This window comes from Medicago sativa, chromosome 5 (assembly GCF_051527215.1).
Source record: "Medicago sativa cultivar Bolivia chromosome 5, Bolivia_mono, whole genome shotgun sequence".
In the NCBI taxonomy this organism is placed as follows: Eukaryota; Viridiplantae; Streptophyta; class Magnoliopsida; order Fabales; family Fabaceae; genus Medicago; species Medicago sativa.
Window position 1 is genome coordinate 1,227,240 of NC_140753.1, and position 26,354 is coordinate 1,253,593.

The window sequence follows — 26,354 nt, forward strand, 5'->3', positions numbered from 1 at the left end:
AGATTACTGTTTTCAACATTTTCAATTCAGTGTTGTCAAATAGCGGCTATAGTGGTGCTATAGCACTACAACATAGCGGAATTTGAGCAAACTACTATTGTCTGCAAACTGCAATGTCCACCAATGTTGTCAAATAGTGCCACTGTAGCATTTTCCACAATCAGTGATTGACTACACAGTTTCATTCATCCCGCCCATATTTTCTTTCTTTACTAGCACTTTTCCCCCCTTTTTTTGAGTATCCAGCATTATTTCCCCCACATATACTCCATTTGGCACTTCGATTTATGTTTTCCTTAGATTTTTTTAATAATTCTACAATATTTGTCAATATTATTCCTATTTTGTTTGTGAGGTCGAGTGTGAGGCTGAGATAGATTATGGTGAGGGTCTGTCTGGTTTCCATCTGAACCATCTCTTAATCACCCACTTCTAACACTAACACTGCTACATATGTTTTCATCTTATCTCTTACTTTTCAAGTGCTACAAGCGGGACACGAGATCCCAATATATAAATGGGGTACCTTTGCCATACGGATTTTCATATTCAGAAGAATCATCAAGCCAAATAATAAGGACTCGTACAAGTACTCTTAATCATATATTGCAAGCTGGTCTGTCTTTGGGAGCTTGATCATAAAATCAGAAATTTGGTCCTCAATTATTCTTCTCCAGTCAAGCCAAACTTGGTCCCCAAATTTTGGATGTTATAAATTGTAAATACGAATAAATTACATGCCCTGTAATTGTTGTCTTCTTTACTTTATATGTTTTGGGTATGAATTACATTGTTCTCTTGGGTACAATTATGAGGGTAACTTCCATTTAAAATATTTCCATGATTTATTTTTGTCTTTCAATAATGATTCATTCCTTTTTGTATTATTGGAATAAGAGAGAGCCGAAGTCGGGGAGAAGAACTACACAGTACACAGGAATCAAACACTAAGGGTGTGTTTGTTTCAAGTTATATTCGTAGATTCCTGGGAATAAAACGATAGGAATACACATGCCTATGTTTGTTACAAGTTTACTAAATTTTATTCCCGGGTATAAAACGTTCCTGGGAATATAAAAGTTTTCCCAAAGAAAAGGGTGGGAATAAAGTTCCCATGGAGATGGGAATAAATTCATGAGAAATTTCCTATTATAATTCCAATTTTTATGGTTCCCAGGAATATTATAATGTTAAACAAACATCTTTTTTCTAAATACCTTGGAATAAAATTCCCATCTTTATGTTCCAAGGAATATTATTCCTAGGAATAAATTTGGTAAACTTGAAACAAACACACCCTAAGCCAACAATAATAAACTATATTGGACAAAACATCCCCCAAACAAAATGAATCCCCCACTTCGTCAGTCGATGTTAACTGTATGGAAACTGTAATTGCATCACTAGTGTCTCTTTTTTCATAATTTCATAGACTAAATTGATCAGCAAAATATGCATTCGAGAACTAAAGTGATTACTTGAAAACAATTTTAAAGACTAAAATGACTAATAAAAAATATACTTGTGGATGTCTTTGCAGTTTAGATACATATATAATCACAATAAAACATAAAACTTAACCAGAAAAAATTGGCAACACAATCACATCCATGACATGGGGATCGTATTACATCGATTGTAGCTTACACACATAAAATCAACATCTAAGTGTGTTACAAAGATCCAAATTAACATCAACAGATTTATCTACTAAGAAACAAGAAGTCAGTGTTTTATATTTTTCAATATTGGGAATTTTTAAAGGGACCAATTGATGTTTTTCCTTGAGTTTTAGTGCCAGAAGACACATTGGCATTTCATTTGTCCTTCAAACTAGCCATGTTGGCTTTTTTCAATGAGTTAACGTCCCTGGTTAACAATAGTTGTTTAATGATAGAGACTAAAATGATTAACAGAGGGCAGATAGGAGGATTAAACAGTGTTTTCGTTTGAGTCGGGACTGGTGTGGCAACATCTTACACTTTTAAGGACAAGGACCAAAATGTTTTTTGCCCTTTTATTAAATAAGTCAATATCTTTCAATATGCAATGCTTATATTGTTATGCAATTTCTTGAAGTATATGTGCAAGTACTTGTGAGATGCAATAAATGGATTTTGCCTAGTCTCTTACTGAAATGTTGGGCAGTTAAGACTAAATACTAACTACTAACTACTAAATGTATTAGGTAGTTAAGACAAAATCTTAACTATCTAACGTATTAGTACTCTCAGTCTAACCTCTGAATTAATCGATGTACAACATTATTAATTCAACTCAACCGGGCATAGAATTTCTTGATGAAGATTTTTTTATTTATTTTAATTTATCCATTTCTCATGCATTATAAGATGAGTACCTAAGTATACAAGATGCATCAGCAGCATTCATGCTCTGTTCATTCCTTTCAAGAAGCACAAAACCTCTTTGTATTGGGTTATCAATGATTCTCTGCAAATATATTTGTCATGAAGGCTCACAAAATAGAAAAAGGCTATCAAATGAAGTGAAAGGGTAAATGAAATGCAAATAACAGATGAGTACAATGGATTCCTTTTCCATTCTCTCTTTCAATTTCTTTTGGACTACATAGCTGAACACACGACAGTAAATCACAAGTAGCAATATCTTATCAAAATCAAGCTTTATTTTATGAATAAAGGTGCAATTACAGCAGCATCTAGAGGGAGGAAATGTTCTTGTAACATTAACATATGTTTGATGTTCTTAAATGACAATGAGGCGCATTTTTATTTATAATTACAGATAACACATGCATATCAAAGTAACTAGGATGAGTCTTCCTTGCTTGCAACCTCCAAGCCATTACCTACAGATTGATATTAGGGGTTCAGCTCAGGGTCAATAAACAACCAATTCAGAGAATAATAACAATGTCAAATTTTACTGATATAAAAAAAATTACTACATAGTCTTACCATCAGGGTCAAAGAAGAAAACTTGTTTGATTTTGCCATTAGGCAGAGATTTCTCAAAAGTCTCAATGCCCTTATCCTGCATAAAACAAACAAACAAACACGTTAGACATATATGCTTCCCCTCAAATACAAAACTTCATATTACTGTATCATAAGCTTCTCAATCCTAATACAAAAAAATTAGTGTACGTTTGGTTCCACTTTTGGAGTAGTTAAAATTGATTCCAGGTTGTTTAGAGTTAATTTCAACATGTTTGAATTTTCTCCAGTAAAACTATTCTAACTTAAAGCCGGATTTTGAAGCTTTTACCTCAAACTAATTTTTTAGCTTTGAATATGTTGTTCGACCCAGTTTTACATGCATATGACCATAATAATAATCACTAATCATTCAACACATTTTAGTCCAAATCAATTTTACATAATCAATTCATCCAAAAACAAATTTTGTCACCTTAGAACCAAATACTCACTTAATTATGAAATTTTGGTCATGACAATTGTCAACGCAAATCTAACAACATTAATAAACAAAACAATGATATACTCCCTCGTGTCTTAAATAAATATAAGAGACAATTGAGTTAATAAAAGTTAATGTATTTGGTCCGACCCTAGGACCGGACCATAGGAAATGAAAAGAAAACCTTGAGAGTTTGGAGGAAAGATTGGAAATTGGGGACAGAGAAGCAGAGATGATGGCCTCTAGGAAGATGGGAAGGGTCTTTAACAGGAGAGGTGGCACTCCATGGACCTTCAGGGAGATTGTTGGATGGGTTGCGCTCGATGAGGTGAAGATACAATGAAGATGGAAGACGTAACCATACAACCTTAAACTCTCCGAACTTGGGACTTTCTACTTCCTCAAATCCAAATATCTGAAAATCATATTATAAAAAAATTCCAAACATATAGTATTATAGTATCATGCATGAATCTAATATCATAATCTAAGTTTGTGATTTTTGATTTATGAGAGTAGTTACCTCTTGATAGAATTTGGCAAGGCGGTTTACATCGGTGGACTCTCGAGATATATGGTTCAGAGTCACTGCTGCCATTTCAGCTTCACTTTTCTCTTTCTACAGATTTCTATTTCATTTAAAATTTGGAACAAATAACATATATATATATATATATATATATATATATATATATATATATATATATATATATATATATATATATATATATATATATATATAACCTTTCTCTTCTTTGAAAAAAATATTTAAAAGAATTCTCTTCTTCTACTGTATCTCAAAACTTTGCTAATTTGTCAAGGGAATTGGCGGTTTAATCCCCGATCACTATTAAAAAAAAAACTTTGTTAGTTTGATAAAAGATAGTCGATTTGATCACGATCATAAAACAAAAAAAAAACAAAAAAACAACTTCAAAGATTTTTCTTTTTTAGTCTAATATCCTATTGGCTAGAGATCACGCAATTAAATGTGGAGAAATGGGGCATCCGGGATTTGAACCCCGGCCCCTGCATAAATTATGCAATGTCCTACCAACTGAGTTAAACTCACGGGGACACAACTTCAAAGATTTATTCAACTATTTCCATAAAGTTCATTTAATAACACTAATATGTTTGGTCTATAAAAAGTAATATTTTTTTCTTCTTATAATAATAGTTATCAGATGAAATACTTAATAAGAAGTCAAAATTGAATATAAATAAGAAGGTTTTGTTAGCATTTCTCTTAGGGAAATGTTAACTTGTGCCCTTAAGGCACAAGTTAATGACTCAAATATAGAAATAATGTATTGAAATGCGTGCATCAAATTTAATCTTTATGTTTTAATGATTTGAATACACAAAGTTTAAGGGAATATTTCCTTTTTTGGATTTATTAACATGTGCCTAAGGGCACAAGTTAACACTACCCTTTCTCTTATAATAATCTTAAAAGGTTAATACACCATTTCTAAATCTTAAAAGGTTAATACACCATTTCCAAGATATTTTTTTAGTTTTGTTAGCATTTCTCTTATAATAATCTATTTTATATGATACAAAAAATTGGTTGAGTTATTAATATATTATTTTAAAAGTAAGTATCTTGATTTATTTTTTTTGTAAATTATGGAACATGTTAATATAGTACCTCACATTATTGATATTCTAAAATCATTCTTAAAATTTGAAATTTTATTCAAATTTCTTCCTCTTTTGGTATGTGTAAAGACTAGAATTGGAATGACAGACATTACCATTCAAAATAAAAAAGAGACTAGAATGACATTAGATCAATAATATAAATGATCCTTGCAAATGAAGCAACAATAGCCTTGGAGACAAATCCCACCCAAGACTTAGAACCGAGATGCTTACAATTTTACATCACTTTAATAAAAGCAACATTGATATTAATTCTCATGTAGAGGGATATTAATAAAATCTAAAATGTTATTATCTATTTCTACTAGACAAAGATTACCCTTGATATACAATTAACAACAGATACAGTCAGATTCTATAATAATTGGAGATTCCAAGACAATACTATTGACCAATTTAAGACACCATCTCGAGGCCATTGCCTCAGCCAGAATAAGAGAAATTAAGATTTTTTTCAAGGTGTGTGATGACATGCTGTCATTACGTAATTTTTAGGACTTATTTTGACATTTTGATAGAGTTCTAAGCAACATTAAGTGTCCAGGAGCAGTTAAAAGCATCAAATATGGAAGAACTGGAAAAATCCAATCGTACTGCGATTTGCTAATCGCAATACGATTTCTTGAAGTCAGAGAGCATGTTTTTTGAAGAGTTGGATCGCAATACGATCCATACCATCGTGATACGATTTCAAGAAGGGCTTTAAAGGAAATTAGGGTTCAAAGATGCAATCGTGGTACGATTGGGTGCGATCCAGAAGTTGCCTATTTAAGCTCAGCTCACTCTCAAACATGATGATTACGATTTTGGAGAGCTAAAGTGCGATTTTAACACCCAGAAGGCTGCAGCGGAGAGGATTTCATCATCTCTAACCCAGTTTATGTATGTTTTAATTCTTTCATTGATTATGCTATTTGTAAACTCAATTATGAGTAGCTAAATCTCTTAGAGATTAGGTCGGAGATGAACCTATGTAACCCTAATTGATCATATGTTGCTGTGAAACTCTATTGTTTATTAATGAATTTCTAGTCTTTATTCAATTCAATTGTTCTTAATGCTTTTTATATCCTGATCAAATATAAACATGATTTTGTGAGATCGAATGACTACTGACCATAGCTTTCGACTTAGACCTAATTGAATTGTTCTGATAAACATGGTTAGTCTAGGAATAGATAATCGTTTGTTAGTGATATTAGGTTAACGTTCATAAAACCTTCAAGGATTATTAGACCACCTAAGGAATTAGGGGCTGTAGTTTAAGAAGAGGGTCCTAACTCAAGGGATTGATTAGGGCTAATTTGTTAACTATCGTGAAACTAGAAAATCATTAGTAATAATAGGTGCAGTAACCAATTAGGGGAAACATAGAGGATTCGAAGACCTGATCTCATCTCTCTCCATATTTTCTTAATCAAATCTCATTCTTTTATTTGATTTCATAAAATCAAACCAAATCTACTGCCTAGTGGCAAAACAAAATAAACTTTTATACATCCTAATTTTATAACGCAATTGAATTATTGAAGTTAAAAACAGTCCTCGTGGGATCGATATTTTTACTACTTCGATAGTATTTGGTGCACTTGCCAGAGATCTATCAGTGTGTTGTAGTAAAACTTATCAAACTAATGTGATTTTGAACTAAGAAACCCCAACCAATATGGCCATTTTGAGAACATCATTCGGTTGCTCCCAAATTTCTGATTCTGAAGCTATGACAAGTTTGCTTCGTAGGATTAGCGTTAATAAACTGCCGAAGGGATAACGCTGTCGCTATAGCAATGGAAACGTGAAATGTGACAAACTATATAGAAGATTGAAGACTTCGAAGATTGAAGACTTGCTGACGAAGCTAAGTTATGGAGCAATGAAGACCTACTTGAAGACTTGTAGAACTTGAATGGTTTTCAAAGTTAAAGGATCTGGTGTGAATCTTTTCCTTTAGCCAATTATAGAAAAAGTGGGATAGGCGAGCCAAAATCAATTAATATGATCCTAGAATTTGCGGACCGTTCGAACAAATTTCCAATTGAAATTGTTGAAAATGTTCTAGTCAAAGTTAATTAAGATATGGTAGTAATAACAGATTTTGTTTTATGGACATCAAAGTAGATGACGAGGTATCCATATTCCTTGGTAATTTCTTTTAGCTTTGGTGATAAGGTAGTGAAATTTCAATATGACAATCACAGTCATGAATCTTCAAAAACTTATTTGAATCTAACGTGAACAAACCTCCTAATGGAAACAATGCTACCAGTTGACAAAATGAAAGGGGCCTTGAAAAAAAATAAAGCCACCCAAACCGCAGGCAACACACAAACTATAGTAAAATTAGGAACCTTTTGTTGTAAGTCTGCTTGCACAGGCCTATAGTCGACCCTTCTAAACAAAAACCCGACAAGAAATCACAAGTAGTGCAAGCAGTATCATTAATCAAGACTAGGTTGATGATAGTTGGTCACACACAAATGCATCTAGTGCGTTATTCATTATTATAGTTTCATATACGACACCAAATTAGTAACTAGGAGGAGTCTTCGATGCTAGCAAATACCTCCAAGCCATTACCTGCATATGTACAATTAATACTACATGATCATCTCATCTTAGGGCCAATAAACAAGGCATTAATAACAAGACAAAAATTTCAGTAAATTATTAGAAAATTACTAGTTAGTCTTAATTAATTACCATCAGGGTCATAGAAGAAAACTCGTTTGATGTTGCCATTAGTAGTCTCAAAAGTCTCAATACCTTTGTCCTGTATAAAAAAATGACTTGTGAAATTAATATAAGTTATAACACATAGACATAGTAATATCTAACAAAACACAAATCTAACAACAGTGGATGAAAAGAAAAGAGAGAACCTTGAGAGTGTTGTGAAAGGAATGAAGATTGGAGATGGAGAAGCAGAGATGATGGCCTAAGCGGATATGAGAGGGGTCTTTAACAGGAATGGATGATGATGGAGCCAGCTCGTTGCTACGTTGTATGAGATGGATAAGGAAGGATGAAGAAGGAAGGCGCAACCATATAATCTTGAACTGTCCAAAGTCAGGGGTCTCAACTTCCTCAAACCCAAACATCTGATAACTCAATCAAATTAACAAGTGATATGAAGCAGGAACCAAGGTTCTAAAAAACGGTCGCGGTCGCGATCGCGGTCGCGTTAAGGTTGTCGCGATTTCGGCTGTAACGGACGCTGCGATACAAATAACGGTCTTCGCGGTGTGAATTAGTCAAAATGTTTCACAAAACGTATTAAAACTATTTATGTTATCATATAATGTATAATAACTTAGATTAATACTTTTTTTCCATAATTATAACATGTTTAAAGTGAATATAATAATAAAAATAGACTACATTTAGTAAAGATAGAATGTTTGACAGATTGAAAAGAAATTAACTAATAAATAACTACTCATAACATATCTTTAAACATAGTTCATGATCAATTAACTACATTTAGTTCACATCATAAATTTTTATGAATAAAAAAGAGGCATTAAAGTGTCAAAAATGGTGTAAAAAATAATAAAAATGGTGAAGAAATAAATAAAAACAAAATTGGCTCAGCTGGAATAAATCTGGACCACTTGATGCATCAAGGGGTCCAAATTTAATTCCTACATAGGCTCATCACAGCCACAAGATCTAAATCATAGAGTTAAAAAACCAAGGGTGCAGATATAAAAAAGGGGGGTGCAAAAGCAACAGCATATAGGACAAAACTGCAGGTGGGACCCGCGGTCAACAAGGAAGGAAGGAGGTCAACTCCTTCTTCTTCCTTTCTTCACGTGAAGAACAACAAGAAGAACATCACCACTTTTGAATTTTCTAAAACCTCAAATGTTCACCAAATCTCACAAACTAAAATACCATTTTGATTGGATTTTCACGCTGATCATGAATCTAAGCTTATATTTCACAGTGAATGTTTGTATAGAGAGAAAAGTGAGAAAAAAGTTTTGACTGAATTTTCAAGTCTGAACGGCGTAACGGCGTTTCGCGGCCGTAACGGCGTTTCGCGGTCGTAACGGCGTTCCGTAACGCTGTAACGGCGATTTTGCTGTGAATTTCTTTCTCAGCGTTAAAAGGGGCAAAAACGGTAACGGCCGCTGCCGCGTTTTTGCGGTAACGTCCCGTTTTTTAAATCCTTGGCAGGAACACATACACGAACATCGGACAGTCCACACAGATAATAATTTAAAAAAGTTACATAATTCAAACCGCATGTGTCAGTGTCGTGTTGGTATCGAACTAGATGAGTGTCACTTCATAGGTTAAATACTAACTTACCTCTTGGTAGAATTTGGAGAGTCTTTTTACGTCGGTGGACTCTCGAGCTATATGGTTCAGACTCACTCCTTCTGCTGCGGCCATTTCTTCTATCTTTTCTAGAGAAAAGATTTCTATTGATTTGGAAACAATAATGGTGGTGATCACTATCTAGCACCCTTTAATTTCGTTGGATAACCATACCCATGTGATGATTTGAAACAATGAAAGATGGCTTTATGTGTGTTCCACTCACGATCCAATCATTTAAATAGTATACTTTTTTTTGGTGGAAACAATATATTTAAATATAACTTATGTAAAATATAAATTTTTGCATAATCATTCATAAAGGAAAATTTTGAAGATTTAAATAATTACAAAGTATGTCAAAAGAATAAACATCACAACAAAAGGGCAATCCGGTGCACTAGAACTCCCGCGTATGCAGGATCCGGGAAGGGATCCCACCATTTGGTGTATTGTACGCAGTCTTACCCTGTTTTACATAAGAGGCTGTTTCCAGACTTGAACCCGTGACCTTTCAGTCACGTCATAACACCAAAAAAAAAAAACATCTTCACAAAAATACAAGTACTTTAAACATTTTTTTAGAAAACAAAGTACTTTAAACTTATTAATTTAAAAACGAAGAAAACTTAAATTAGAAAACTAAACATTATATAATATATACAGAGGTTGTGGTTCGAACCTTGAACATCTTACTTATTCATCTTTAAAAAGTGAATGTTTAATAAAAAAACACTAAACACTAAAAGTGGACAACACCACCAAAGCTCTACATTTTTGGGTGGGATTACTAATTATGTTGCTAATTTTTTAAATTTCATTATGGACTTGGTGGAGCACATTGATACATTTATGCTGTCGTATGTTTTCAATCCAAATTAATATGGTAAATCATTTAAAATCTAAGATTTAAGCTTTTATTAAGCTAGCGCATGATTTAAGTTGAGTTTTTTTTTTTTTTGAGGAATTTAAGTTGAGTTTTGAAAACTTGTATGATGTAATGCTAAATGGTGCGACATATATATGCACGAAATTGAGGACGAATAGTTAAAACTTGTGGTTTATGTGTTTTTTTGCGCATGTTTATAGCCTGTGTATTTCTTATATTATAATCAAAATATCAAACAAACATATAATATCCAACATCCAAGATCTCCACTCACATCTTATCTTTTTTAATACTGCACTTTGGGTTACTAGGCACCACCATCACCTCACCGCTTCTGCAAGTGCTACAGTCACTTTTTTGTTGAGATTATCTTTTAAGAGTTTAATATTAAGCACTATGGGATCAAATAAATATAAAAAAGACAAGAAGAGACAATGGAATATAGGTCTGTTTAGTATTCGTGCGTAACACGCGAATTATTTTTCGCACAATTAAGCATTTTTCATAATTAATTTTTAAAATGTCGCACCCAAAATTTTGATAACGAAATAGGTTAACGGGGTATCTAATTTTTAGTTGGCCAATTTTTTATCTCCATTTAATTAATGGTATAGCTGGTTGGATATTATATATAGATATCAACTTCCTATCAAAAAAGGAGTTGATATCCATACTATCCCTTGAATTGATTGTGCCATGGGTATTTTATTACATAAGTAAAGCATTGATCTTTTACATCATAGGTAAATCATTGATAATTTGTTTATTTGTCCATCATTCATTCATCCTCTTGAAAATGAGATTTTTAAAAAATCGGGTAACTCAATCTGTTTGAATTGATGGTTAAAGGAGTTGAAGGTCTCAAATTCAAATCGGAGCATATGATGAAGAAAAAAATGGGGTTACATTCTTTTTTTTTTAATTTAATTTTTTAGTGACTGGCCCATAAATTCATAATAATAGGATTAATGACACTTTTGTATATATAAATCAATATTTTTTAATTAAAAAAATCAATAGATACTACAAACAGCAACGAACTGATGATTTTTTTTACCTTTTATTAGGCCTTCAAATGTATAATCTATATATAGTAATAGAAATAGTTAATAAAATGTAGAAGCAATGCATTCCTAAAAACTCTCCCTCTCCAAACATTTCGCACATCACATCTCATATACTCCACACATTATGTATATATACAATATACACTTCCTCTCATTTCTCTCTCACTCTTTGTGTGATGTTTGGAGTTGGACAACACACATAGAGAGACAGACAAAGGTTCCTCTCATGGATACCATCAATAGGAACAACCATCGAGAAACAGAAACACTCTCTAGGATTAGGTTACAAGAGGGTATCATTTTGCTTCTCTCAAGTTGGTATGCCCTTCAAATGGCCATCAAGAACCAATGGGGTGGTTGTGATTCCCTCCAGAAATCACACCAACTTGCTTCTCATTTATTCACTTGGCTCTCCAAATCCAATGGTAATTGTGTTCTGTACTAATTTTCTATTTCATTTTTTATTTATTTCTTTGATTGATATTCTTCGTTATGTCTCATTTGTTTTTTCATTGTTATATGTAAATTTGTATTGGTTACAGCACCAATTCGTATTGAAGATTTAGAAAATCTACTCCATGAATCCATGTTGCTTACATTTAATACAGAGATAGAAGATGGCAGCATTGAACAGGTATGCATACACACATTTTCCATTTCTAATTTTACCAAATTTTATGTTTGCATGTCAAAGTTTTCAATCATACATATTGTACGTGCCATGCATCTCAATAAATACACGTGAAATTGTTTGGAGTATGTGATATATATTATATATGTTTGAAATTGATCATTAATAGAGATTAACCAATTATGTTTAAGAAAATGTTAATTTGAGTTTTTTTTTCTCTGCTGGATCCATTTTTTTTTTTAATTGTACTAATGTTTCCTAGTAATATATGTTACAAGGTAGCAGAACAGTTGATAGCTATCCATGAAGATTACTTGTTACATAGGTCATCTTAATAGATTTTTGAAGGAAATTTCCTCTGAAACTAGCCTTTGATAAAGGTTGCTCTGGTAAGCCACATTAGTCTAATGTTCTCTCTCTTATTATATATAGTCTATTTATTTTTTAGTTATAAGAAGGGATAAAATTCAACTTCCTAAACAAGTATTTTTATGGATCTATCATCTACTTAATTACTACCTTTGATCGTCCAGGAGCAAGGTGAAATTGAACTTCAGGGTAACAATTATTTCTACCTCTATATAGCTAAACAAATTTGGTTAAATTAGAAGCTTACAAGTGGCTAAATCAGAATCAATTACCTGCAAGAGCACAACCACCCTAGCAAATGGTAAAATCATTTGTTCTTAATTTCATATGAATCTCTTACCTACAAGAGGTTCGTGTGTTTAATGTTGGAATCAGAAGTAATTTTCAACATGGAAAATTTATTTATTTTCATTGCCAAAGGTTAACCGATTGATCACCAATATTGTTAGGTATTGAGTAGATGGGGCAATTAGTTTTCGGTATGGAACTTTAAAGCGTGGTAAATGATTTTTTAAAACGTGGGTAAAAAACACAGAGTTGATGAATAGATAGAACACAATCATGAAGTTGGGCTAAATCAGCACAAAGTTGATGCACAATGAGGTGATTGTTCAATGAACTCTTCAAATTACTCAACCGATCGGTTCAAAATTTTTAAAGATATTTTATTAAAGAGAGTTGCTATACGGTGCAAAGCAAACAATGCACGACTGATTACGAATACATGGGTGCAGTTTTATTTTCCTTTTAAAATAAGTAAACTTAAAAAAAAAAATGATCAAAAGCCAAAATCAATCCAACGGTTGTTGTGGATTCGTCGTTTTCGTCTCGTAACATTTATCTTTTTCCTTTATTAAAATTGTGAGCAATATGAGAAGCTTATTGAGCATTAAGTTAACCGTACAATGATAAGGGGGGAATAGAACCAAGTTTTTTTGGGCACATTTATGGCTCAATTAACAAGGGAGCTACTCTGTTGTATCCAAAATTTTGAATAGGAAATAGGTTAAACAAAGTATCCTAATTTTTGTTGTCCATTATAAATGGTAGTAATTGGTAAATGATTGAAAAAGTATAAATGGTACTACTTGGTTAGAAACATAATGGTAGAGAATTTAAGAATTCGATATCTATACTATCTCTTTAATTGATTGTGGTCACAGATATTTTATGACATAAACGAAGAAGTTATCTTATTTGAACAATCATTTTTTGGAATAACGTACGGGACAATTAAAATATGGGAAATGTTATCTTGTGCCCTCAAGGCACAAGTTAAAAAGCTAAAGATAGAAATATTTTGTTGGAAATTGTGCATTCAATATTCTAGAAATTTGAAATCTTATCTTTTCAAGACAAAATTTATTATTTAATTCCATTTTTAGATTCTTAACATGTGCCCTGAGGGCACAAGTTAACACTACCCTTAAAATATAGGTAACGTTAAGCAGTGCCCCTGAGGCACTGGTTTAGGAGCATATAAAGTATGTATTGCCTCGGAAATTGTGTTGTCAATTCCTTAAAAGTCAATAAAGTGTATTTTTTATTTTAAAACTTTCTTTTTTTGGTTCTCTTAACCAGTGCCCGGGGGGCACTTGGGCACTGGTTAACATGACCCTTAAAATATATAAAAAAAAATGTAAAACAAGAACACAATTTGAATGAGAGATAAAGTTGTCTTAAATATTATCACCATATCTTGTATACATCTCTTATACCTTCACACACAAAAGTGACACGTGGCGACGTGACCCCCGCACATTCACCAACTTTGTCTCTCACTATCTCTTCTCCCTAGTGTCACATGAGGTGTACAAAGATTGTACAAAAAAGAGTGTCAACTTATAATTAATCAATTCTTCAACAAAAAAAAAAACTTATAATTAATCAATTAAAAAGTGTGAGCGAAAAGGATCATCAAAGGTACTATATCATTCGGTTCATATTTGATGAATCCATCTACAACTTTATTTGCTTCACGAAGAATGTGTGGTATTGCTCATACTATGGTGTATAGTGACTCAAAATGCTTTAGGTTTTCAGAGGATGGTTGTTCCATAACACACTGTTAATCTGAAGGAACAATTATTTGGGTGCATGTATTGCATGAAGCCAACCAAGTGTTGTATGATCTTGCTGAGCATATTTGGAGTTATAGATGGAACTATTTGAGTTTCCTCCTGCCTCTGAGGGCACAAAGATTGTTCTATTTGCCAAAAAATAAAAAAAATTGTCCTAATAAAAGAAATTGTCAACTTCAATTTACAAGATCATACTAATTACATTTTCTTTTTCAATTCTACCTTCATTTTTTATCAAAATGTTTCAGCCAATGAAGTTGGTTCAGTTGGTTATGAATTACTTCGTAAGTACAAATTAGTTGATGTTTACAAAGATATTTGATATGTGGTGAGGGTGTACATGTGCTCGAATATGAGATTCGTCGTTTCTCCACATTTAAAATGCATGGTTCTAGTCAAATTAGTTGACAAAAAATACATATGCCACCACTCTCAATATTTTACATGTTGCATTTATGATAATGGTAAATGCAACAAAAAATATGAGGTAATTGAGATTCGAATCTAAATCACAACGGATATTTTTTTTATATACTTGTGAACAGGGTTAGACTCATCGTATGACTTAGTGTGACTTTAACCACATCAAAAATATTACCCAATTTATTTTTTTACATATACTAGGCCTTACAAAGTGTTAATATATTATTTGTGTCGTGAGTGTTTCTCGTATTTCTCTATAGTCTAGTGGTAGGTTTAGTTCCCAGATGAAACACACATTCGGGGTTCAACTCCTATCTTTTACGTTTTAAGGAAAATCCAACGAAACAATCACAAAGCATATTCCCTAGTTTAAATGGTTCAATGACAAATGTGCGGAATTTGTGAAAATCAGGTAAAAAACATGGTATCTAAATGATTTTGTGAAATATCTTTCGTTATACATAGCATTATCCTTTTGTTAAAAGTATTAATTTTTTTAAAAAAAATAATCATAAAAAATTGATAGGCAAGGATCGAACTTTAGCCATATGAGTGATGAATACAAACTTATTACAACTTCACTATAGTGTTTAACAAGTCACAATGTAGTATATAGTATTATAAACCAAAATACAGTTAGACTTAGAAGATAATCGTAAATGGAGTAAATATTTGGCAAATACCCAATGAATGACAAGTGTTTTTCTTTGTGTGGATCCTATTTCAACGGGAACTTGATTAGGCTATCCGCTTACACGTCTTGCTTTTATTGTAATATCGGAAGTTACCCCACGTATTGTTTGACGTAAAACAGATAGTGGATTTGATTTCTTCTTTGTTGAATCCTTTTCATAGCTCGGTAGATAATTTGATAAGCCAATGGTTTTTTCCCGTGTTTCATAATACGGTTAACCAACATGTTAACTAATCAATTATAATAAATTGGATCGAATTTTTATCGTAATCGATTAATTTTCTATGACATATTATCTCATAATTTTCTTATACTTTCTAGTGATAAACAATGTTATTTCTAATTTTTAAAATGATTTAGTTTATGGTTTCTTTTATAATTTAATCACACCAAACTATTAATTACCTCTAGATCCATCCTAACGGTGAACTATTTTTTATTCTTTATTAGATGGAGTAATTTTTTTGTCAAAAGTAACACCTTTTTTTATTAAAAAAATGTTGACGAGTGTCTATTGAACATTCATTAAAACCTTTAAAAGATAACTATTTATGAAAACGTATAAATCAAAATATTTGACTTTCTTATAAATTAATTTCTTTTTTTTATTAGAATTCTTAAAAGATATTCGGAGACGCTACAATGTCATTTGACCGTAAAAAAAAGTTTACACGTAAAACCGTAATTAATGTCATTGGACTAACACAGTAACACATACTTCAATACAATACATAGTACAATACAATGCATGAATTAAATTACACATCCATTGCATATAGCTACTCTTTAACGCCACCTCTTTCTTTCTGTTAATTTTGGTCAAAAACTCTCTCTCTCTCTCTCTCTCTCTCTCTCAACACATCAATTTTCACAATAGAAGTCGTAAACCCTTGTTGTTGAGTTGTTGCAATGGGAAGAAGCAAGCGAGCCGATACATTTACAGGAATGACTCTCCATCCAGTACCACCAGATGAATCAGGCGAAGGATTACCATATGCTCCTGAGAATTGGCCACAACAAGGTGACATCTGGGGATGGAAAACTGGTAAAAGACTTCATAACAACGGATGCTTTCAAGATCGATATCTTTACTCTCCCTCCCGATTGAGTACTCAGAAAGGTGGATCCAGCCGCAAACATCGCCATATCTTTGCTAGCAAGCTCTCTGTTGAACGATACATCAAAGCTACTTTCCCTGAGGCTGATATTGATGCCTTCTTTTCTTCTTTCTCTTGGAGGATTCCTTCTCTTAATGCTGCTTCCAACGGTACTTTTTTTTTTTTTATGATACTAGATAGATTATTTAACGTTTCTTAGATTTGTAGATTTGATTGCATAATTTTCATTTATATCTATTTGCGAGGATTTAGCATTTTTTCTATTTGATTGATCATTTTGATTTCAATTTTTGCTTCATTAATTTTAATTTCAATGTGCGATTTTTGTGGAATTTAAAATTTAGATCTCTGCTGAGTTTAATTACGCTGCATTTTCTGAATTTAATTTATATTAAGTAGCATTCAGACCGGCATCAATTTGTCAGCTCTTTTTATTGCAGCTCTTTATATTGCGCTGTTTGTTTATGAAATTTTGATTATTACATTTATAGGTATGAATGTTTGTGATTTACAAATCGTAACAAATCATGTTTATATTTTTCAACACCAACAAATTCACTTTTTAGATTCATTGAATAATTAATGTATCCGTTCTATAACATATCCTAGATACATCCGTTATTCAATGAATTTTAAAAGTAAATTTTTGCTTATAATTGTGACCAGCGATACTATTATAATTGGAAGAATGAAAATCTCTTATCTCCTTTATATATTGTTATAGATGCTAAACATGAATAACCCATGTATGTTTTATATCTGACAAAAGACTTTTTTTTTTCTTCCGTGGGTAAATGTAGATTTAGCGTCTTGAGATGATGATCACTTTGCTAAATAACTGTTGGTGTTGTTTTAATTGTATGGTAGGATGCAATATGGTGCCGATAGCTGCGGTACCTCTTCAACAGATACCGTTGATAATAGAATCAGACTCTGATGACAACAAAACCGATGTTGTTAGGTGCAAAGCCAGAAATAAAAAGTGCGACAGTCTGAAGTTGGACGTAGTAGAAAAACATTTGCCAGCCATGCCTTGTGATATATGTTGTTCTGAGTCTGGATTTTGTCGTGATTGTTCCTGCATTCTTTGTTGCAAAACAGTTAATTCTACTCTTGGCGGGTACAGTTATATCAAGTGCGGAGTAAATGTCGGTGAGGGAATATGCGGCCATGTTGCCCATGTGGAATGCGCACTTCGATCTCTCTTGGCTGGCACGGTTGGGAAAAGTTTTGGATTAGATGCTGAGTATCATTGTCGGCGATGTGATGGAAGGACCGACCTCGTCTCTCACGTTGAAAGGCTTGTTGAAGTATGCAAAGCTGTTGACTTGAACGATGAGATTAAGAAGAAAGTTTTAGACCTTGGTGCTTGTCTCTTGCGTGGTTCAAAGAAACCTGTTGCAAAGGAGCTATTCAATCGTGTTGAATTGGCCATCGCAAAGGTATTTTTCAACTTGAGATTAGGTGATAGAAATGAATAATATCTTGTTTGTAATTAGTGTAGGTGTTGACTTGCACATATTGTAAAGGCTTATTATGACCAAATTGATAACTTTGTATCAGCTAAAATGTGTGTCCAATGGTGAAGATATCAAGATGGATGATGACAATCATATGGTTCATTCTGAAGGTAAATATCCTCTCTTACTCCCTAGTTGTCTAGCTTTTGCTACTTTCCACTCACATCACAGCTTCTATAGCAATGTTGCATGCTTATGGAGGTGTATAACTGCATATATGTCAGCTTTTTGGCTTCTTGCAAGACTTCATAGACATAAACATAAATTGAACCTTTATAATCCTTCACTTCTGTGACTGGCAACACTGCCGATCTTGTAAATTCAGTTTTATTTGCACCTTTGTATTAGGATTGAATATTTTGTGCTCATAATCAGGCTTACCAGATCATGGCACCGATCCAATGGAAGTAACAATGAATGGAAGCCCTTCAAATGTTAGAATGAAGGAGGAATCTTATGATTATCTTTCACATTCATTGAAATTTGAGGCTGACATTGATGACGTCGTGGAGGCTCTTAGAAAGTCGCAAGAGCTTGAATGTATGGTGGTGGAAGAAAGACTTCGCGCACAAAAGATTTATTTGCAGAATTTGTATGACCAATTCAACCGTGAAATGGCTGAATTGGAATGCCCGAACTTAACTCATTCAGAGCCCTTGTTCCGTGCTATCAGAGAGAGGAAAGAACAGATAAGACAAGAATCGGCGAAGTATGAAGATATGAAAAAGGTGGGCAGTGGTTTTAGTAGGACATCAAAAGATATTTCAAAGGAATTTTTCAATAATTAAAACTTGTGTTGGATTAGGACTCGCGTTGGATTAGCTTTATAGAATTTTTTCAATAATTAAAACCAGTTTATATAATTCTTTAGTTATTGAAAAGTTTTAAAAAACTTTTACTTGTTTACATAGAAGTGATAGATTGAAAAGATCGAAATACAAAATTTCATATTAATTTCTGCTATAAGTAGTTATCTATAAATCTTGCAGTAATTAAATTTATATTGGAAAATTGCTGATGACACATTTGATAAGGCTGAGAAACACTAGTAAAATACCAAAATACCCCCTCTGCAGTTAACTGCCGAGGAATTCATAAACCGGCTGCAATTAACTACCGAGGAAAACTTCGGTAGTTAACTGCTGAGGAAACTTCAAACCTTAATTTTTTTTTAATTTTATTTTACAAAAAACTTATATTGTCATTATTAATATTTATTGATTTTAATACTATTTAATTCATTGTGATTTTATGAGGAAACATAATCAACACTCTTTTAATGTCTTGGATTACATTAAAGAATTAAACAAGAAATGTATGATTTTCTTTTTCTTTTTTTAAAAAGAAGCAACAATAAAAGCAATTTAATTGTGTAATGAAATCAAAATTTGACTCAAAGAAATAATACTCGGTTTTATCAATCAAGGTTGTATATCTTTGCTCATTTAATTAAAAAACAATTAAATCACATACAAATAAAAACATGAACAATATTTGACCATATTAAAAAAATTATTTTAATATTATTTACTAGGAATAACAATATCCTTGCCGTTTTTTTTCGCCAAAAACGTCTTTGATTTATTTTAATATTAAAATGATGTTTATTGTAGTTTTTTTTAGGGAATGTTTATTGTAGTTATATTGTGAATGTTTCGTGAATCCCGTGAATTTATTTTCGTGTTAAGTAGCATTGCTCTACTTACTAAAGTCATAATTGATTTTTTTTTGGCAATAATCAGAATTAATTCACCAATTGAATGACATCAATTAGATTTAATTCTCTTGATTCCATTCATGTCAACGTGCATATATAGAGGAAATAAATAGATTATTAAGAGAAGTCAAAGCCAAGTTATTCTACAAGGATTTTTTTTTGGTACAAATTATTATTTTTATTTAAGTAATGTGCAAAACAATATTCAAATGTTAAATTTTTACACTGATTTAAATGTTATTTTTATTAAGATATATACGCATAAGTATAATACTGCAATTGTTTGAAACGTACCAAAATAATGATTGAAACATTCAAAATCAATAAATATTAATAATGACAATTTATGGTTTTTGTCAAAAAAAAATGGTTTTTGTCAAAAAAAAACAGGTTTGAGGTTTCCTCGGCAGTTAATTGCCGAAGTTTTCAGTTTTCCTCGGTAGTTTACTGCCGAAGTTTTCCTCGGTAGTTAACTGCAGCCGGTTTCATAATTCGGCAGTTAACTGCCGAGGGGTATTTTCGTCTTTTACTAGTGTTTCTCAGCCTTATCAAATGTGTCATCAGCAATTTTCTATCAATGCGTGCTCTGAATTTATAAATCTTTGAGAACTTGTGACAATTTGAATTTTTTGAACTTAAAATTTGAATAAGTCTAACTCAATGCTTCCAAAGTTTGGGATGTGTTTCATTTATAAACACTTTTCTAGAGTACATTTCATCTAACGTGGAAGTTTTCTCGTATTCATTGAGCCACCGGCATGGATTTTTTATTTGTTATCTTTTATTTAGAATTGATCTATCCACTATTTAAATTGTTCAAAAGTCTCTCAAATTTATCGGGTCGTAACTCTTGATCGCACAAATCTATTGAAAGTTACAATCCGACCATTGTATTTTTGATCAAGTTGTAGCTCTCGATCGGCTTATTTTTAGGGGATGAGTAATTTGAGGACATTTTATTTTATTTTATTTTTATAATAAGGGCTAAGCCAAAACCGCCATGGATTTTTCTCTCTCAAGCATTGTCAAGTAACATTTTCCACCAAGTTGTTACACAAGACGTAAGTTTATAGTAGATATTTTGGGATATACGTTAAAGAGGAAAAATATTTTGATGAGACAAACATAAATTAGGAAAAATATTTTGCTACTAGCGAATTGCCTAATTTAGGTTCATTTGTTCAATGAAAACAAACATAAATGATTAAGTTTGAACAACTAAATATTTTTTTGGTTTAAATACCTTTGGTCTCTTAATTTAAAATCGATGATTTTGGTCCTTTAACTTATTTTAAGAGTTCAGTTTGGCCTTTCTTATGAGTCAATTTGGTTCCTTGCCTTGTATGTGTTAACACAACTTGGTGATTTAATTCTCGACGATTGCTTTTCTGACATTTGATATGTCTTAGCAACACAAGTAAAAGACCAAAAAACCCAACGGCAGTTAACTGCCGCTGGGTTTCTAGTTATAATCCAACGGTAGTTAACTACCGTTGGAGGGTATTTTAGCAATTTACTTGTGTTATAGGAACTTCTGAATGTCAAAAAAGCAATTCTCTTAATTCTCTCAACAAAAAAAAAACAACTTGGTGGTTTAATAGATAGATATGATAGTCTATTTTATTATGTTATATGTTAAGAGACCAAGTTGCATTAACTTACCCAAGTTAAAAGTCCAAAATGAATGTTTAATATAGATTAAAAGACCTAATTGATCAGTTTTAAAGTTTAGACCAAACTGAATTGATCGGTTTTAAAGTTAATGGATCAAACTAAATTGGTCGCTTTTAAAATAGATTAATGGACCGAATTGATCAATTTTTTTAATGGTTTTAAAGATCTAAAGTGATTGCTTTGGTGACTTTATCTTATCTTGACGCTACTAGAACAAAATATTGTAAGACTACGCACAATACACCAAATGGTGGGATCCATTGCGTATGCAGAGTTTAGTGCACCATCATGCCCTTTTAAAAATCTCATTCGTCATATGACTAACATCGATTTAATTGATAATATCAAGATGTGTGTTATTTGAACAACCATTTGATTGTCACAAAATGTATGTTTTGGCACGAAAATCAAAGCAGTAGTGAGATAAAATAAAAACATATGTAAGTATGAGACAGAAAGTTGTCACAGAATGATTATACAAATATCATTTCTCTAATATCAATTGGACCTTAACTCGATATTGTGATACAAATCAATGAATGTTGATCAAAGAATATTACAACCAACATAAATAATCTAGTTTTAACTATTTTACCCCAGACTATTATTAACTTATTTTGATAAATTTCTCACAATAGTTTATAAAAGAAATAATTAATTAAATTATTTACTTAAGCATGTGCAAACCAATATCAGTGAACCTAAGAGCGTTTAGATGAGAAGGCATGAATCTCTTCTAGTTTACGTAAGGTCTTGGGTTCGAATTAAGCCTTGTGCATGCAACATTGTTAAAAGTCTTAGGGAGAGTTTGCCGCTCATTTGGTTCAACAATGCTCGAGAGACTAATCGCTGCAGTTGCGCGCGGAGGATATCCGATTTATAATAAATAAAAAAAACCCCAATATATGTGAAGAATATCCATCCTTTTGGGCTTCTGAAACACCAAATGTGCTTCATTTGAAAATTAATTTTCTCCCTTTCAAAATTACTTATTCCTTTAACTCAGCGGGAGTTAACACCCGCTCGATTCAATCAATCTTAAAAGTGGCAGCGTGAATTAACTCATATTAAAAATACTAAACAGGAGTTAACTCCAATTGAGTTAAGGAAATGAGTAATTTTGAAAGGAAGAACAAGGATTTTCATTTTCCCATGTCGATAACATCGCAGTTTATTATGGACCCAAAAAAAAAAACATCATACTTCGATAGGCTATAGCACCTATTGGACCCACATTAGAAGAACCACATTCTGTCAATAAAGAAGAACCACATATATACTTGTAGGAATGATTACGGAAACTGAAATTTGGAACAAAAAGTTGAAGAATTTGATGGTCCCTATTAATTCATTCAAGGTCACAAACAAGCAAACTCATGTGCCCCCTTTAAATTCTAATCACCTTTGTTGCAGAAAGCAACTGATAATTAGAATGAACGCAAAAAGGTGAGCAAACATAACATATATATTACACATGTCAGAAGATAAACCAATTAAATTGGTTGACATATCATAATAAATCACTTGCATATAATAGAATGAAACGTATAATTGGTACATTGAACACCATAATCTTGCTACCATTGAGTAACAACAAATGCAACAACTAATAACACCTTAGGGGAATCAAAGGCGTAAACTCAATGCTAAGCAATAAGTTTTATTCAGAAAATAACACAATAAAAATGTTAAGACAGCCCAAATCAATACCTCAACCAGAGTGGTGTCCTAAAATTTAATATGACTCTTTATGAGAAAGTGATATTAAGTTAAATTCCTAGAGTCATTCATTAAAAAGTAGTCCAATCTCAAACCTACATATCTCATAACCTACTTGGAAACACATAAGGTTTTGAGTTAAGACGTGAGTGTTTAATTGACGGTCAAGCAATGATCATCAATCCCCTCATGACCCAATTACCAATCAAATTCAAAGGTTTGATCCATGCCACCTAAATCTATAGTTTAATTATTTAAATTTAAACTAAAATAACTAATGCTATCATAAAAACATCACACATGTGCGAAAGAATGAGGAAAATAGACACGAAACCATAACAACACTGTAACCATTTGAAAAAAGAACACAAATTATTAAAAACGAAACAACAACATTCTAGTTGTGAATCCAAATTCGAATCCAACAATAAATTATGTTTCAGTTGAAATAAAATAACAAAACAATGTTCCATTATTATTTTTATTTGAATTTAAACAAAATTCACTGAACAAACACTAGTGTAGCACCACCACCACCACCAATAGGTTCAGGAATGGTCTCATCGTCACAAGCCTTAGGCACGGTGACGATGAGTTCACCATCGACAAACACAGCAGTAGCGAGCTCCGGAACAACAGATTCCGGCAAACGAAACCTCCAGATATCAGGATGAAGATCATCCAAAGAAAAGTGAAGTGAGTGACTTGCCCTTACAACAATCTTAGTGACACCTGGATGGATATGAAGCGTGTGAGTCTCCACATGTCCGAGTGATGAGTCTGTCTCCGCCACAAATCGGAAACAGGTAGGTTCTTCCTCAACTGACACGTCAGCATCCGACCGTAGCGGAAGTTGCAGGATCCTGCTGAACACGTGAGGGAGACGTCTTAGTTTGTTGTTGTTGTTGTTGGAGAAACCAGACACAGACAAGAGTGTTTCTGCTTGAGACAGTGGATTCATCATGTTGTATGCTATGCTTATGTTCCATTTTTTGCAACTCATTGCTTCAACAGAATCCATGCTATGCTGCACACGCACTCCTTCCACTTTGATTATACTTTTTTTTTTCCCTTCTTTTTTACAGTATTTGATGATAGATTTAGATAGATAGATTCTCTTTTATATTCTCTCTCTTACGCGTCTTTTCTAAAAAAGGAAAAAAATATATTTCTTAAATGCATTGAATAGGTTATGTATTTGATCAATATTGCAGCTGAAATACATTAATTATATTCGATGAATCTAAAAATAAATTTTTTTTTTGAATAAAATCTAAAAATAAATTTTTGTTTATAATAATAATTGACTGATATATTACGTACTGATTTCAATATTTAAAGATATGTTATATGACCAACAATTTTAAACAACTTTCAAGACAATCAAATATTTCCTCAATTTCAAAATACATGTTGCAGTCAATCACTGCACACATGTGTCAATACACAACTTTGACCATTAATATTTTTAATTATATATAATAAAAAATTATAAAAATTTGATATTTTGAAAATATTCATCGAGACAAATCAAACAACATATTACACACTAACATTTGTATTTATATATTAGTAAGCTATGTGAATAATGCACATTGTAAATTTGCGACATGTATTTTGAAAAATATGAGTATTTAAAAAGCAATTTATGTATTGACACGAAAATCAAAGTAATAAACAAAGAATGTAAGAGTGCTCGGGATGAAGCTCTCCATTTTTTAGCATATAAGTGGATTTTACGTATACACACCGTTTATTTTTAATTTTTTTAATAATAATACCTAATAAACACTTAATTCCGCTAACCTAGCACCTATCGACAATTTCTTAAATGAGATTTAGTACTAACTTTATATTATCTATCAATAATCGTATATCATTACATTTCACTATTTTAATAATAAAATATGTGAGTTCGACTGAGAGAGATAGGGCTTGGTAAATCGCCTCTCTCTATAAGTACCCTTTTTTTATTTCTCTCGAATTGTGGCATCTAACATGTACATATGCTTATTAGGTGAGGTACTACCGTTGGGATGGTTTAAAAACACAATGAGAGCATGAAAGAAAAAGAGTTGTCATAAAAATTATTTTAAAGTGGTTGTAAGCAAATCATTTCTCCAAATATAAGAAAAAAAAAAAAATCTACGTTCTTTGAATAACTATCCACTATCTTAAACGACACTTGAAAAAGTAACAAATTGAGTTTAAATTATAACCGGCCAAGGTTAGCCCGTTTCATAAGGGTTTACTCATACCACACAATGACGTAGGGATCAACTTTTATTGTGGATGTAAGGAGCTTTTGTTAGCAAGTAATCCGTACGTATATATGTCAATCTTCGGTGAGCTTTGAGGAATGTAATAATTCCAACACACTTTTGAAATCCAATTTTTTTTGGTAAACCAAGACAACAATGTCGACACACAATTGCAGAGACTAATCATCGTCGAGATAACTTGTATTCAATTAAAGGGTTGACCTCTTCAACATATGTTTTTTCATACACATGGTTAAAGATCTCACACATCTACCATTTGTGTCACATCATTTCACATGAAATTTTTATATTCACAATAAAAATAACAAATATGAGCCCTCCTCTCAAGAACACAAATAACAAATAGCAGACATGCACACTCGTACTTGAAAACGTGATAAAAGGAACCGTTTGTTTAAAGCAAATGCTAACATGTTGATGAACTCAATAAAAAAATTATTGATCTCAAGTGCATTTAACTAATTTTTCTTAACATGTGTCCTTATGATACAAGATAGCAAAACCGTTTGTTTTAATGAAACTTCTCTTATTTGCATTTCTTTGCGAAAAGAAAAATGTGGATGGCAGGTTTTATAGTTTGTTTTTTTATTGGTGATAAGAGAAACAATACATTATAGAATATGACCAAAAGCATAAGAGCTGGCAGTGAGTTATTAGAAGAAGAAAAAAAAGGACTACTAGTGAGCCATGTTGTCTTCGCTAGTAGTGAGCCACGCCTTTTTTGAAAAATGCTGTAAATAATTCAAAACACCTCTTAAAAATTCCTCTAGTGTCCTA

At 32.2% G+C, this 26,354-nt stretch overlaps 5 protein-coding genes across 6 annotated transcripts; 2 read left to right on the forward strand and 3 right to left on the reverse strand.

Moving 5' to 3' along the window:
• Positions 1 to 2,627: 2,627 nt before the first annotated feature.
• Positions 2,628 to 4,038, reverse strand: LOC146918928 (lactoylglutathione lyase-like). Its single transcript, XM_085712143.1, has 4 exons — positions 3,926 to 4,038; positions 3,587 to 3,817; positions 2,940 to 3,015; positions 2,628 to 2,830 (listed from the first exon to the last, which is right to left on the reverse strand). Exons 1-4 carry the CDS (start codon positions 3,998 to 4,000, stop codon positions 2,790 to 2,792), a joined length of 423 nt encoding a protein of 140 aa, XP_085568269.1. The 5' UTR covers positions 4,001 to 4,038; the 3' UTR covers positions 2,628 to 2,789.
• Positions 4,039 to 7,400: 3,362 nt separating this feature from the next.
• Positions 7,401 to 9,582, reverse strand: LOC146918929 (uncharacterized). Its single transcript, XM_085712144.1, has 4 exons — positions 9,385 to 9,582; positions 7,950 to 8,168; positions 7,771 to 7,840; positions 7,401 to 7,647 (listed from the first exon to the last, which is right to left on the reverse strand). Exons 1-4 carry the CDS (start codon positions 9,466 to 9,468, stop codon positions 7,604 to 7,606), a joined length of 417 nt encoding a protein of 138 aa, XP_085568270.1. The 5' UTR covers positions 9,469 to 9,582; the 3' UTR covers positions 7,401 to 7,603.
• A 1,912-nt stretch (positions 9,583 to 11,494) lies between these two features.
• LOC146918930 (Pre-rRNA-processing protein TSR2, conserved region) lies at positions 11,495 to 14,617 on the forward strand. 2 transcript variants are annotated; one of them, XM_085712157.1, is made up of 5 exons: positions 11,495 to 11,774; positions 11,892 to 11,983; positions 12,259 to 12,369; positions 12,514 to 12,538; positions 14,385 to 14,617. In XM_085712157.1, the coding sequence occupies exons 1-3, from the start codon at positions 11,576 to 11,578 to the stop codon at positions 12,313 to 12,315; spliced, it is 348 nt and encodes a 115-aa protein (XP_085568283.1). In that variant the 5' UTR covers positions 11,495 to 11,575; the 3' UTR covers positions 12,316 to 12,369; positions 12,514 to 12,538; positions 14,385 to 14,617. The 2 variants fall into 2 exon arrangements, with proteins under 2 accessions (XP_085568283.1, XP_085568282.1); XM_085712156.1 differs by lacking the exon at positions 14,385 to 14,617 and having other exon boundaries at positions 12,514 to 12,760.
• Positions 14,618 to 16,328: 1,711 nt separating this feature from the next.
• LOC146918931 (uncharacterized) lies at positions 16,329 to 19,151 on the forward strand. The gene is made up of 4 exons (XM_085712158.1): positions 16,329 to 16,814; positions 17,533 to 18,107; positions 18,229 to 18,295; positions 18,561 to 19,151. Exons 1-4 carry the CDS (start codon positions 16,457 to 16,459, stop codon positions 18,971 to 18,973), a joined length of 1,413 nt encoding a protein of 470 aa, XP_085568284.1. The 5' UTR covers positions 16,329 to 16,456; the 3' UTR covers positions 18,974 to 19,151.
• A 4,601-nt stretch (positions 19,152 to 23,752) lies between these two features.
• On the reverse strand, positions 23,753 to 24,414 carry LOC146918932 (uncharacterized). Its single transcript, XM_085712159.1, has one exon. It carries the CDS (start codon positions 24,314 to 24,316, stop codon positions 23,798 to 23,800), a length of 519 nt encoding a protein of 172 aa, XP_085568285.1. The 5' UTR covers positions 24,317 to 24,414; the 3' UTR covers positions 23,753 to 23,797.
• Between the last annotated feature and the right edge of the window lie 1,940 nt (positions 24,415 to 26,354).

Bases quoted from the DNA above. Each gene is read 5' to 3' on its own strand.
- LOC146918928 (XM_085712143.1), bottom strand. From the start codon at position 4,000: ATGGCAGCAGTGACTCTGAACCATATATCTCGAGAGTCCACCGATGTA. The intron at 3,818-3,925 runs GTAACTACTCTC...TATGATTTTCAG, and splicing joins TTGCCAAATTCTATCAAGAG to ATATTTGGATTTGAGGAAGT. The intron at 2,831-2,939 runs GTAAGACTATGT...ATCAATCTGTAG, and splicing joins TTTCTTCTTTGACCCTGATG to GTAATGGCTTGGAGGTTGCA.
- LOC146918929 (XM_085712144.1), bottom strand. From the start codon at position 9,468: ATGGCCGCAGCAGAAGGAGTGAGTCTGAACCATATAGCTCGAGAGTCC. The intron at 8,169-9,384 runs GTAAGTTAGTAT...TTGAGTTATCAG, and splicing joins TCTCCAAATTCTACCAAGAG to ATGTTTGGGTTTGAGGAAGT. The intron at 7,841-7,949 runs GTTCTCTCTTTT...TTTTTTATACAG, and splicing joins CCTTTCACAACACTCTCAAG to GACAAAGGTATTGAGACTTT.
- LOC146918930 (XM_085712157.1), top strand. From the start codon at position 11,576: ATGGATACCATCAATAGGAACAACCATCGAGAAACAGAAACACTCTCT. The intron at 11,775-11,891 runs GTAATTGTGTTC...TATTGGTTACAG, and splicing joins TTGGCTCTCCAAATCCAATG to CACCAATTCGTATTGAAGAT. The intron at 11,984-12,258 runs GTATGCATACAC...ATATGTTACAAG, and splicing joins AAGATGGCAGCATTGAACAG to GTAGCAGAACAGTTGATAGC.
- LOC146918931 (XM_085712158.1), top strand. From the start codon at position 16,457: ATGGGAAGAAGCAAGCGAGCCGATACATTTACAGGAATGACTCTCCAT. The intron at 16,815-17,532 runs GTACTTTTTTTT...ATTGTATGGTAG, and splicing joins TCTTAATGCTGCTTCCAACG to GATGCAATATGGTGCCGATA. The intron at 18,296-18,560 runs GTAAATATCCTC...GCTCATAATCAG, and splicing joins TCATATGGTTCATTCTGAAG to GCTTACCAGATCATGGCACC.
- LOC146918932 (XM_085712159.1), bottom strand. From the start codon at position 24,316: ATGGATTCTGTTGAAGCAATGAGTTGCAAAAAATGGAACATAAGCATA.